At 42.2% G+C, this 13,657-nt stretch overlaps 3 protein-coding genes across 4 annotated transcripts in view; 1 reads left to right on the top strand and 2 right to left on the bottom strand.

Moving 5' to 3' along the window:
* Positions 1-6,551, top strand: part of LOC105689193 — a 28,783-nt gene extending 22,232 nt beyond the window's left edge. Inside the window, exons 4-12 of the mRNA XM_012406042.3 lie at positions 1,092-2,860; positions 2,963-3,198; positions 3,562-3,826; positions 3,903-4,274; positions 4,375-4,482; positions 4,555-4,707; positions 4,808-4,924; positions 5,011-5,112; positions 5,195-6,551. Of these exons, the coding sequence (XP_012261465.2) occupies positions 1,092-2,860; positions 2,963-3,198; positions 3,562-3,826; positions 3,903-4,274; positions 4,375-4,482; positions 4,555-4,707; positions 4,808-4,924; positions 5,011-5,112; positions 5,195-5,323 (3,251 nt within the window). The 3' untranslated portion in view covers positions 5,324-6,551. The remainder of the gene's footprint in view (positions 1-1,091; positions 2,861-2,962; positions 3,199-3,561; positions 3,827-3,902; positions 4,275-4,374; positions 4,483-4,554; positions 4,708-4,807; positions 4,925-5,010; positions 5,113-5,194) is intronic.
* A 131-nt stretch (positions 6,552-6,682) lies between these two features.
* Positions 6,683-8,060, bottom strand: LOC105689206 (dimethyladenosine transferase 1, mitochondrial). The gene is made up of 3 exons (XM_012406056.3): positions 7,433-8,060; positions 7,195-7,348; positions 6,683-7,123 (listed from the first exon to the last, which is right to left on the bottom strand). The coding sequence occupies exons 1-3, from the start codon at positions 8,058-8,060 to the stop codon at positions 6,874-6,876; spliced, it is 1,032 nt and encodes a 343-aa protein (XP_012261479.2). The 3' UTR covers positions 6,683-6,873.
* A 9-nt stretch (positions 8,061-8,069) lies between these two features.
* LOC105689207 (cytochrome c oxidase assembly factor 3, mitochondrial) lies at positions 8,070-8,939 on the bottom strand. 2 transcript variants are annotated; one of them, XM_012406058.3, is made up of 2 exons: positions 8,803-8,939; positions 8,070-8,446 (listed from the first exon to the last, which is right to left on the bottom strand). In XM_012406058.3, the coding sequence occupies exon 2, from the start codon at positions 8,430-8,432 to the stop codon at positions 8,175-8,177; it is 258 nt and encodes an 85-aa protein (XP_012261481.2). In that variant the 5' UTR covers positions 8,433-8,446; positions 8,803-8,939; the 3' UTR covers positions 8,070-8,174. The 2 variants fall into 2 exon arrangements, with proteins under 2 accessions (XP_012261481.2, XP_048515148.1); XM_048659191.1 differs by lacking the exon at positions 8,803-8,939 and adding an exon at positions 8,618-8,769.
* Positions 8,940-13,657: the final 4,718 nt, after the last annotated feature.

Below are 13,657 nucleotides of genomic sequence, written 5' to 3'. Positions count from 1 at the left end.
TCGCAGTCGCAGATTTCCGCCATGTGCATTGTGCAGGACAATTTTCTCGCGATCTTGAGACCTTGTGCGGTTATAATTGCGGCTTTTCTGAGGTCATATTTTACCCCCTCTCAGCTCATATATGCACTTATACACACGTCGAATACGCACACTCGGATACGTGCAGCCGTGACTCCGAACTCCGTTATTCTCATATTACCGATCTTGAAAACCGGCTGAAATTATACCGGAAAAATAAAAAAGAAGATTTGCAAATTTTTTTTTACAACGTCGTTTTTTTTTTTTTACTTCGTTTTTTCTCCAACCGAGCTTCCGTTCCGCAAACGATCCAACGAATCGATTTTCGCGGCAAAATTTTCGCACCGCGTCCAAGTCGTTGTACTCGTTGTACAGAAAAAAAATTTACGCACAATTACGAAAGGCGGCAAAAATATGGAGGGGAAAAAAAAAAAAGACCACAGGAGGTCCGCCTCGGATGGAACTCCGTAGGATCGTCGCGTGTACGACGATGGGACAAAGACCCCGCGGGCGATGGGGCGATCTCGAGCGAGAGGAAAGGGTCACGGGAGAGAGAGATGTGTTTATTCGTGAGTCATAGAGCCGCTTCTCTCCAGCGGCGGCTTAGCCGTGGCTCGAATATCACAGAGAACGCGGTGTGTATGCTAATCGACTACCGGAGAGTGACCAACGCCGGGGTCCAACTTCTCCCCCGAAGAGTCTCTGTGCGCCGCAACAGAACAAACACATTTATTCACATCTACTTTTTTTTTTAGTTTATCGGTCTCACTCGCTCCCACGCGCTCGAATTATAACTAGACCGTCCGCGTAGGCATCCGCCGCAAGCGTATACGTACGCGTTGCATGCATACAGCTGCACTTGAGAGTAGACGCCGACGACTTCCTACTACCGCGTATTTCCGGTGTTAATGCACTCTGATGCAGGCTGTTGCGTCCAGAGGACTCGATCACTTCGACGATACGATCGTCGTGCTCAGTTTATTTTTTTTTTATTTTATTTTATTTTATCTACTTTTCTTTTCTTTTTCTTCCGCCGATTATTTTCGGATAATCTTTACGTTCGATTATTACAGACGCGCTGAGGAGACCGACACTCCACAGGAGTTTCAGCGAAAGAATCGTAGCTAAACCGGGAATGGTCGAAGAAGTTCCTTTCACGGACACGATGAGATTGAGCGTCAGAAAACGTCAGAGAAATTTGAAAAACGGGGCAGCGATTTCGCCCGATTCTCCCGCGGACCCCCAAGAATTCTTTTTCAAAGTTTCGAAACCGGAAGTGGTTCGAGGATCCGAACCGCCGTCAGCGGAATTTTTAGGGGAGGACGAACGGGACGTGGTCCCCGAGAACGTAGCCGGATTCGGGGAGAAGGAGGCCGAACCGCCTCCGTTGAGAAACGACAGCCGAAATTTGGAACATTTTCAGAGAATGAGACCGACCAGCTGGTCTCCTCCTCCTCCTACGGTGAAGCACAAGGGTCATCCGCAAAATCGCATCAGCGATCCTGGAACTGTAGAGTTCGATCCTCCCGAGGGACGAACAGCCGCCAAAATCAAAGCTTCTTACCGATCCGTCGAATCGCCGATTGTCGGTATAGCTTCTAGCAAGTCCGAAAATGTGTTCAAGATAACCGTTAGTCCGATACAGTCGCCGTTGGTCCACAGACTGAAAATCGGATCGTCCGGGGCAACGGGGAGCGGCGGAATCGTCGAAAATTTGAACTGTACAAGCGGAACCGGTCGAAGAACATCGATAATGATTAACGCCGATCAAAATCTGAACGCCGAAACTAGTTCCGACAACAAAGTGACGATAAGCGTAGGCGGCGAGGACAGCGTCTGCAATCCAACGGTTATTTCCGTCAATTCCGAGGCGTCTCCGAAGATCCAAAGTTCTCCGGAGAACAGGACCCTAGTTATCCTCGACAATTACAGCTCGAACATCATCGTCGAGCCTTCGAAGGACGACAGGATGTCCAGGGCTTGGTCCGAGGGGTCCGACGACTCCTTGGAACGACCTTCGAAAGGGGGCGACAAACGGGGGGATAAAATCGTCAAGCCCGAAGACGGGACTTCGGGTCTGGAAACGAAGGCGAGGAAGTCGCGGCTCTCGAAGGAGGCCGTGGTGTCCAAGCTCCTGGAGGACTCGCTGAAGAAGGCAAGAAAGAATGGCGAGATTCTCGACGAGACGAGCGGCGAAGCGATTTTGAAAATTTTGAAACAGACTCTGCTGAAATCCGGGGACTACGAGGGCAACGAGGGATCGGTGATATTGCATCAGGATTCCGAAAACTCGTACTCGAGAACGTCCAGTTTGAATTCCGAGGTCGATTTCGTCTCGGCCAATATGTACATGGAAGAAAATCCGTACGAAGTTATAAAGGAACCGATTTACGAAGAGATTCCCGACGAGCCACCGCCACTTCCTCTTAGCCCGCCACCCTCCGAAAATTACACCGGCAAAGAGCACATTTACTTCGGCGAAGAGTACAAAGAAAGTTATTACAAGAAATTTAACTCGCGACAATTCATGCGATCCTATTTCCCCGATGATTTTCTCAAGAAATCCTCCAACGCCGACGACGCGAATCGCAAGAAGACGACGTCCGAGGAGAATTACACCTCCAAATTCGAACTGCTCAATTACTTGATGGACTCCAAGGAACGCAGCGGACTCGCCGAAGAGGAAGAGGACGCCGATGGCGAACTCGACGCCCTTTACGAACAGAAGGAAACAAGCTTGGACGATCTGAGCTCGAAAAGTTCGCAGATCTCGAACGTATCCGACAGCAGCGAAGAGAGCAATTTAGCGCTCGCCACCTCCAGTTCTCCCGAAACTTTGAAGGTGAAAATACCATTTTTTTTGTTTTTTTTTCGTCGTTTTACAGGATGTTTGAATTTTTTAATTTTCGCTTATAAATTTCTTGCGATATTTTTCATCGCTCAGATGAGAACTGTGGACATAGAGCGAACCGATAGCGGAGTCGGTTCGGAAAGCAGTCAAGCGAGTAGCAGCCGCGGCGCGGTGAGAAGATGGAGAGGCGGAGGAAACGGGGGAGGAGGAAACAACGGAGGATCATCTGGACCGGGAAGTCTCCTCGGTGGGATCCCTCAAGTGGTTTCCGGAGACGCGAAGCTCTGCCAGGACTGCGAACAGCGATTGGACCCTCTAGTCACGATCAGGTAAACGGAGCCGAGGCCTTATCCGTTTCATTTCATTCGTCGTTTCATTCGTTACACGCGATTATCCCGATCGATGATTTCCCAATCCAGATGAACGATGTTGCTCCATTTTTTGACTATCCCGATATATTTCCATCGATTTCACACTCCGAATCAAGGTTCTCATTGTTTTCACGTTTTCGTTATAAGCCGCAAATGATGTACCGATAAGAATGCACGGTAAGACGCACTATTTTCACTTTTTCCATTTTTTTTTCTTCTTTCCTTTCCTTTCCTTTCCTCTTTTTTCAACTTCTGCACAGACTCGTTACGCAATCGCGTTACGTTCCTTGCTCGCAATCACCTTCCTATTGTTATTTGCAGCGGTGTAGTGTACGCCCCTTTCGTCTGCAGGAAGTGTGCGAAAAAACGATCGGAGCGAAAAGAAATAATAATGGAAATCGTCGAGACGGAGCAAAAATACGGTCGTGATTTGCAGATAATATTGGAGGAATTTCACAGACCGATGTTGAGGGCAGGACTGTTGACGCAGGATCAGTTGTCGGCGATATTCCTGAACGTCGAGGAACTTTTGGAGCACAATATCATACTCGCCGATAAACTTAGGGACGCGGTTGATTACGCTCAGGTAATCCGGTCGTGCGCTAACGATTTTCGAATCGTAGGTTTCGATCCAATTGTTGATTATCGGTAAAATTCAACAGGTGTCCGGCGACGACGACCTGGTCACAACGGACGTCGGTAAAATATTTCTGGAGTCCGAGGGTATGCTTCACGCCTTCGAAAGCTACTGTACTCGTCAAGGCGGAGCGAGTCTGCTGTTGCAAAATCTCGAGAAAGAGAAAGAATTGCTCAGGATATTCCTGAAGGTATCGCAAATGGAGAACGCGGTACTTCGACGGATGAATCTCAATTCTTTTCTCATGGTACCCGTCCAACGGGTCACCAAATACCCCCTACTTCTAGCCAGGCTTTACAAAGCTACCCCCTTCGCTCGTCCCGATGTACAGTTGGCCAGAAATAAATTGAAACAGGCACAGACCAACATCGAACTGCACTTGGAACACATGAACGCTGTGAGTCATTCTCATAAAATTTAATAACGTTTCAATTTTTTCGCTAGAGAAATTCGCTCGAAATTTTCAATTTTATTTATAAATAAAAATGGGGTAACAGGAAGCCAAAGATGTAACGTCGACGAAACTCTGGCGAAGGATATCGATCATTCAAAACGGCAGACGGTCCATGGGCGAACAGGACATGGTCAACATCAAGCTGAGAAAGGTAAGAAAAAATCGAAATCCCAGATTGTTTATTGAGATTCTCAATATCGCCGCGTCCTTCCGGATGTTGCAGATGGCTGTCGAGGTATTGGAATGGGCCCACGAAGAGGTAAGATTCGCGCTGGAGGGTCGTCTTCTGGTTGCTCTACCGACGGACAACAATTGGAGACGTGGAAAAACCGTTAAACTGGTACCGGTAACGGCGATGCTGGTTACAAACGGAAAAGTAAGTCCCTCGAATTTGTTCATGACCGGAGAATAATTTCCGTCACGCTCCATCAGCGGAATTTTATTGCCTTCTGTTTATTTATTTATTTATTTTTCAGCCGAATACTCAACCCCTGGATATCACGGACGATTCGCTTTTTCCAAGACAAATCGGCATCAAGGAGGCTACCCTTCTTCTCGTCAAGGAAAAAATCGGACGATACTCTCTGCTGAGGGTAAGTAAGCGATGCTGGTTTATGAAAAATTTGCAAAATTTTATGGCTAGAGATTAGCCGAACTCGAATTTTGTCTCCTTAACTAGGAACCCCTTTACCTGGACAAGTGCATTGTTTGCTGCGAAGCCGACCTCGAAGACTATTTTGAAATACAAGAATTGTCCTCGAAGGAAACGTTCATATTCAAGGTAAGAATTCACGACGTCATTTATTACAGCTCTTATCCATTCAATTCTTCATTAATTTTTGACAACGAATCGGAACTTGCAGGCTGAGGACGGCGTGAGGACCAAACGTTGGTGCAGGACTCTTCAGGCCCACGCACAATCCTTGGGGGCATGGCGTCGACGTCGTGGCGCACTTGCGAATATCATGATTTGCGGTGTAGCGCGAAATTGAGGGGTAAAAAAATTATCTTCCATTTCAAGTTTGTTTTTTTTTTTTTTGGTTTTTTTTTCCGATATATCCCTGTAGCCAAATATCGCGACGTATTCTCTTCTGATCCTTGCGAGGACCAAACGTGGGATAAAATCGGTCCTGTGCAGTATGATGGTAAGCTTTGGAAGATAATGCGTTTGGATTTACATACATATGTATAAACTATATTTATACGAGGATAATTTTCACGTCATCTTATCGGAGAATTTATAAGACGAAATGTGAAAATTTATTTTCTTCATCTAGTTAAAAGTAATCAGCTCATCTTGTAAATCGGATAAATGAAGTTTTGATTTCTTTTATCTGCATCGTGATACCGTATTTGATGAACGAAATCTCAGATCTTTTTTTTTTTTTTTCCTTTTAATTGTTTTCTTTTTCTATATATTGCACAGCACTGAATATATTAACTGAACATATACCAGCGATCATGAGATTCTCAAAAATCGTGAAGAATGAACATTTTCGTATTTTCCGAGTATTATTATCAACGTTATCCGTTATTATTGAGAAAATTTCAAACGTCGCTGTATGAACAAAAATAATAATATTGATAATGATAAAATACAGTAGCAAATAAGAATAATCGATTCCTAATATCATATAATATATTGCCTATATAATTGTATTTATAAATATCCACAAAGTGTGTTACGTGAAAAAAAAAAGAGAGAAAATTATTTAATATCTTATTATACGTATTCCTGAAAATGACGAGTAGCTGTGATATTTACCGGTGTGTTGGGTTTTTTTTAAATAGTAGTTTCTTTTCCGCTGAACAGAATGAAAATTAAAAAAAAAATTAATAAACAAATAATGATACAGGTGAGCACAGTAGAAGTAGCCACGGTTATGAGGTACGATATTCGGTGTACTCTTTTGTACGTAATTATCGAGTATCCAAACGCCTCGGAGCAGGGTAACCCTTTGAATGTTCGATCGAATACGATGATTATTCAAATTATTTTTACAATTATAGTAATACTCTTTCATGTATTTATGATTAACTTTAGTAATGCTAAAAAAATTCGCTTGTAGGTACTGTAGAATTATATAACGTGTAACTGTACTATACTTCATTATTTAATCGATAAGTTTTTGTGTATATATACATATACATACGTATGTCTATATATATATATTCTGAATAATCCTGTAGAAATTTGATAAATATATTCCATTATCGTGATTTAATAGAATATAAATTCTAGATGATTCTTCGCCTCGGAAGGATTCCGAGACTAACATCGATCGCAACTATACCTTATCCTTACGTGATGGGAAAGTATGGACAGACACAAAACACACGAACTCAATACGTATATTGATAAACAATTACTTTATTTCTCATTGACTAAAATAATTCCATTTATCGGGAGTACAAATTTTTCTCCATTTACAGTTTTTACAGATAATATTCTACAGAAAAAGTGGGTCATCTGGAGCATTGAGGGCATTCACTAAATTAATCCAACAATCACATATCTGAAGACCATCACATAAACTTACCCTTACTGCACGCTGGCGCTAAGTTCCTGTACTTGTATGTCATGCGTGTATCGTGGCGGTAAAACTCTTTTGCTAGCTCTATAATTGTAATCTTCAATATTGGGATGTTTTTCACAGAGATATTTATAGGCTGTACAAAGGCGGTTTATTTCTTGAACGGTTAACTGAAAGGGTCTCGTAGTCGGATCTATGTCCGCTAATTTGGACATCATTATGCTGAGCTTATCTTTATATTCTTCAGGAAATAAAGTTCTGAAAAAAAAATTTGTCAAGGCTGGAAGATATATATCGTACGATATAATAATCTTCCGTGTGCTACTCACTCTAGACATCTTATTATATATTTTTGACGGAAGCTGAAGATTTGCCTGGTGATCTTTTCGAACAGATGGAACTCATGCCTTGTCTGGGGGTGGATTAATGGCGTAAATGTTACAACACCTACGTCAACGTCAGGCTTAGGTACAAAGGCTTTACCTGTAAACGAAATTTATCGTCGTACACAATGTAATGTACTTAATATCGTAGCGAGTGTTTCAGAATAGCTGAAAGCTTGCGCACCAGGAATAATAAATTTCAGTTGAGGTTTAGTCCAAGCCTGGGCCATGACGGATAGTCTACATCGATTTGGAGCAAATGAACTGGCGACGAGTCTTTCGGCTACTTCTTTTTGAAAAGTAAGTGTCATTTTTGCTCTTCCCAAAGCCCAGGGGCCGCTCCTCTCAGATATCGCTTTCAGCCATTCGATAATTAGATGTGTAGAAACATTGAATGGTAAATTTCCAATTAAATGTATACGAGGTACTTCGTCCTCCCACTCTTTTTTTTCTTCTTCAGGAAACAAGTCCAGATTTATTTTCGTAATATCATCGATGATTATGTCCATCTCTCCGCCAGCATTTGTAAATGCTTCGGAGAGCAGTTGTAACGTTGGTAGAAATCTGCGGTCTTTCTCAACCACGATTACCTTTCTAGGTTGTTTTCTCATGATCGACCGAGTCAATCCACCAGGTCCTGGCCCTACTTCTAGCACGTAACTATCCGTTAACTTTCCCGCTTTCTTGATAATTTTATTTGTAAGGTTTTCATCCATCAAGAAGTTTTGGGCTAGATGCTTTTGCGCTTGGATACGATATAGTTTAACCAAGTCTCTGACGGTGGGTAATGGGGGGAGTCTCAACGCAGCCATAATGGTAAAGTTTACTTATCAATCAATCAATTGCCTGTCTATCTATTAATGAAAATAATGAAGAAAGCTAATCCTTTGCACGTAGGGGCAAATCATACGGTGTTTCTCTATATTTTATTGTGTTGTTTTTTGAGGCTCGTCAAAATCATCGAGGAAAGTCTCTTGCCTTATAGCATGCATAGTATATCCATAGATTCCTAGCACTCCAGCCCCGAGGATAAGTCCAGTAATCTTGTTGTTTCTACGAACCTTATTGAGTTTTGCTACTCTTTCAATATTTAGCTTCTCAATATTTCGTATTAGTTCCTTTTCAACAGCAGTTAATTTTCTTGACGATTTGTCTTCTATACCCGGCATACGTTCATCAGCCATAGTTTGATCAGACTCTAAAATGAAAAGAAAACATTCAGTGATTAGACAGTTCAGCCTGAACAAGTAGTTATCTCAAATCGTGGACACCAGTAATAAGGCAGCAAAAGAGGAAAAACATGAACAATCTTTGTCATAAATGAAATCACATGAAAGTAAAATATATAACTAATTTTCGATTCCCTTACAGGTGACATTGAGCAGTTTTTATCAGCGAAAAATTATCAAGCTGAGGTTGAGGGTTAGAGAATAGCTACTCTTGAATGCAGTCGATGAGAATCATGACATTTATCGTGATTATATTGGCTGGAAGCTGGCAAGAGTTCTAAACTTTATACGAAATCCAGAAAATTAATTATTGCTAAAAATTCACCTCAGCTTTCCAGGTAATATTGGGTTTACTGTACTATCCTAAAACGTGCAGTTCAGTGCTGCCATTATGGCTACGATATAAGATACGATTAAAGAGCCCGGCGAGGATGAAAACCAGAAGATTATTTTTTGCTCCCGTACTTTGGCGCCATCTGGGGTAGCGATTGTTGGTAATTGTTGAGCTGTGAACGAAATTTCAAATGTAAATCGTGGATACTATTCGATGTAAACCATACCGCAGAATTCAAAATGACCATTTCATATTATTCTGAATTCTCATTTGAAAAAGCATCTACTACATGTTACACAAGCACTAACCAGCTGCAAATGGAGTTTTTTCGCTTTATCTTGCTCTAAAAACTTACCTCTGCTCGTCCATTTTTCACAGTTTTTGCCATAAGCTTGCGGATAGTAATATCAGCGAAACTTTTCTCCTAAACGTTAATTCTCACTCTATTTATTTGCTGTTATACAATGAAAACAACCGGACTCGCATATTCGATGAACTTTTGATCTAGCAAGATTAATTTCATCAACTCATCAGTTGAATAAAAATCGAGATCTTCATTGTATAAAATTCTTCAAGCGATTGATAATCTGCTCAATTCATTTGACCGTGAATTTTCATAAACGAGGCGTTCTAATTCTCAGATAATTTTTCGCTTCACACCCCAAGCCTGTTCATTAACTTATATTTTTTTTCTTTTCATTTTACCTGAGCTTTAGGTCATGGTATTTAATAACGATGACCGATACTTCCTAACTTTCCTACAGTCGAGTTCTCTGATACTTTGGAGTCGTCAAGAATTAATAAAATGAACCGATTCCTGAAATCAAATGTACGAGGGTACATTTCTGTTGAGAATTGTTTCAGTTTCATTATCCCTTCAGAGTTTCTCTCATTATTACACGAGTAAACTGATAATAATTTTCAATTAACAGGTCTCATCGTCAAAGTAAAATCATCTATGTGTCAACGATAGAAAATCCAAAAAAATTGAGACGCAACTAGAGTAGCCACATGGACAGAAACAAAGAGCTTTTCATGTATAATATAACGTGCTCTGGAAATACCGGGAACACGAGGTTCCCTTGATAGTTGATGGACGCTGCATCGATTTCAAATAATCTCTTCTCCTCTTCCTCTCCTTCCTCTCTCGCTGTCCCGTGTAAGTACACTTTTGAAACATGTGCAGCATCGTAGAATTCTATTAGGAGGAAAAGCGGGTACTTCAGTTATGCACTATGGTCCGCATAAGCAGGCTCGAGGAGTATCTCTTCAATTATCCGTGTACACATCCAGCTACCTATCCCCCATATTATACAACCGTGGCTGCAGAAACTATCGCATCGCTCAGCTAATACCTCTCAATTATCCACTCGAAGAGGCCTCGTTCCGACACGTCCGCGGTTTGCAAAAAAACGAGAAAAAAAAAAAAAATCACGAGTGAATGAGCTTTTTCTCGTTTTTTTGGGACTCGAAAAAATCCTGTTTTCCATCCAGTTCGAGGAGATTTTGCAATTTTACGAAATGATTTTTTTTTCTCTTTCCTGGTTTTTCAATTAACGCGATTTAATAATATTCGGTCATTCTTAATACGATCTAACACGTCGCTCTATTCCTTGTTAATTATCAGCGACGTCTTATGCATATTTGAAATCGCGTGGGCGCTTGGGGTTTTCTGTACACACACGTGTATACCTGTGTATGAAATGCACGTGTATATATATATATATATAAAGTATCTCACCTATACCCTTGGCGATATGATCACGTTGGTGTTTCTAATGAACATCTTAAGCTCACCACTAACAGCTGCGCCTGCAGGTTCGCGGAATAAATAGATTGCCGGGCAGGCTTTTCCCCTCGGGCTGTGGGCGAAATTCCAATTCCATTTTTTTTTTAAAAGTATTATACGGTTTATAATTATGCATGAGCCAGATATGAATTCCTCGAGGCGTTACAAGGTGTACGTAAATATTTATTTCACACATCTTTTTAACCGATTCGTAATTCATACGGGGTAGCCTTAAAATTATATCGTATAAAGACGTCGCTCGTCCGCCTGTATGAATTTTCTATTTTTTTCCTATCCTCCTCATTATTTTCGATTTTTCTTCCCGCTTTTTCCGCAGGACGCTACGTGCCCCGAATCCTTCGGTCCCCTCATCAGCTCGACATTGTGTCCGCGCGACGAAAATCATCGGACATAAATTTTCTTGTCCGGAATATCGCGTCGCTCTTTTTGCCCGAAATTTACCCGGTCCGCAAAAACAGAGACTGTCGTCGGTTCGCGAGTTTTCCTTTCTTTCCGTTAATGCGATTACGGTGTCCTTAAATCGTTTTTCACGCGTTCGAACGAATAATTTCGGTCGACTCTCGAAAATCCTGTTACTTTAATATTCGTCGCACAAACCTTGTCGACTTTGGGGGGGGGGAGGCCGGTGAAAAATCAGAATCGTTTTTATCGGTTCCTTTTCGTTACGGGTGTCGAGTAAACCGTCAAATTTCATCCCTAGCGATCTTTCGACCGAACACTCGACTCTGTATTCTTTACCAATAAAGTGAAGACGTTTTGTCGCGCTACGCGACGTGCGACGTCCTCATCGTTGTACTTCACTTTCCTGAAAGGATCGAGGTGCTCCGATTAGATTAGATTGCGCTGGTTATGTTTCGCGAGTTTCTAGGGTCCTCAAGTCAAAATCATTCGAGCGTATAAAGCGCACCCATTTTCCTAAAAATCAGTCAAACGTTAATTCGGTTTTTCGACTATCCTAAACGTCTGCTGACGTATTTTATTGATCGAACCCGAAAAGATGAGATAAATGAAAAAGTCATATCCGCCGTGAAAAGACAAAGAAAACGGAGACCGATTTTAAATTACATCACGCGATACATGTAAGTACACGAAAATCGCAATCACGAGAAAAAGGAGGAGCAAAAAAATAAGAACAAGATGTTAACATACCATGCGATACTTTGAGTTGATCCTCCGAAGGCCGTTTCTTCCTCCCCGTGCTCAACCTTATTCGGATTTGAAAGTTGTTGTTTTTACCCCCTTAACAAAATTCACGACGCTTGAGGGCAACTTGTGTTAACATTTCGCCCTTTATATACCCAGAACATTTTATACATCTTCGAGGCTGTATGTATAACCGTATGTATATAGCGTATAAGTATATAGGTATCGCAAAATCAGGCATTATCATAGATATTGGCTGAGACCTGCTGCAGGAGAAAGCTCTCCTTATAAATAAAATATATATCGTTCGAGAAAACGTGGCGAAAATCTAACAGAAGATCACTTTCTCTTCGTTTTTTTTTTTTCTCTCTCTCTCCATCTCTTCTTCTCCTCTTGTTCTCGTCTTTGTAAAAATAGCACATCTTATACGGGTCTGGTTTTATATCTTCAATTCTTGCCCGTTATTCGATCGCGGTGAATTTTTTTCGTGGCAAATGAAGAGAGGAATAAAAAAAAGTAGAATACGATAACCGACTCGTCGCGATTTTAATTGATCGAAATCCGAAAGAATCTAGGTGAAGAAATCTTATCCGGTAAATTTCGCGAGGTCGAAATCTCCGAGGGAATGAATTAAAGGGTTTCGAATTTTCCGTTTTCGAATTAAATTTCTTTTTTCTTCTCCGTTCAACGAAAGACCGAGTAAAAATCGCACGCACCGACGACGTCGTGAATGCGAAGAGCACGTAATAATGTAACTAGTTAGCCAGAGGGTAGGCGGCACATGGGAGCTAGGGGTGCGACTGGATGTACGTGTGGAAGAGCTCCGTTTGTGTATATGTATACGTATGTCGTGGGTGATGGGATCATTCTCTTAGTCGTAGCCGGTCGCGCCTCACTTGGGGCTGTCCGTTTAGCGACCCCCGTGCTTTTCTCTTTCTCCCGCTCTCTCCTATTCTTAGAACCAGGCCGATCCCTGAAATGCTGTTTCCATCATCCCGCGTAGCTTTGCGGTGTGTTTACCGGAGGAGGTTCACCCACGCATATCAATTTTGCCACCCCCTACCCCCGCCCCCGTAAAACTCTCAACCCCCCCCCCGTCGATCCTGACGCAGACTTTGCATCACGCAGGACGAAAGGAATCGGGCAGCGAGATTTCGAAATTCGCGTTGATTTCTCGGAGAGAGAGAAAAAAAGAAACACCCGTGTTCGAGATCGGTGTGTTCTTGAGGATGGAAGGGCGTTCGAAAATTGAAAATTTATTAATTCGTTCGAAGGATATTTGCAATGTTGCAGGTACGCGAACGTCGTGGAATCAGCGGCAGCGGCGGTGAGGAGTGGAAAAAAAATTCTTCCAGAATTCCCTCTTTCGCTCCGCCAATTTTTCCCCCCCCTGGGAGATCACTCAGCTACCACCTACAACCCTGCTGACGTCAGGGCATCAATTTCCGAATTTTAGCTCTCGCGCTACAGCCTCGAAACTTATTTTTTTGTTGCTTTTTTTCTGGAATCTGGGAGTCTCGGAGGCGAACGGTTCGGGTAAGGATAAAATCTAGAATCGTTCGATCAATCAATTATAATGCAACCGTATCTGCGATACGTGAAAAAATTCATTCTCTATTCCAACGGGATTGCGGACGAGGGAAAATTATTTCCCTCATCCCATCCCGGAGTGTGCAGTTAATTTCCTTGATTTCAAAAACTTGTAACCTGCACATTTTCGCGACAAAAAAATCCGACTTCTCTGCAGGTTTTCGGCTCTGCTTCGAATTAGTTTCCAAACGAGGATTCCAAAAGAGTCAATTCCGACGTGGCGAGTCCTACGTGATCTCCGTTCGGTCCTTTCCTACGTCCGCTGTGGTCATGTAAACTTTCCGTATATGGAAGAAAAAAGGA

The sequence above is a fragment of the Athalia rosae genome, chromosome 7 (genome assembly GCF_917208135.1).
Source record: "Athalia rosae chromosome 7, iyAthRosa1.1, whole genome shotgun sequence".
NCBI classification, from domain to species: Eukaryota; Metazoa; Arthropoda; class Insecta; order Hymenoptera; family Athaliidae; genus Athalia; species Athalia rosae.
This window is presented reverse-complemented; position numbering and strand designations above follow the sequence as displayed.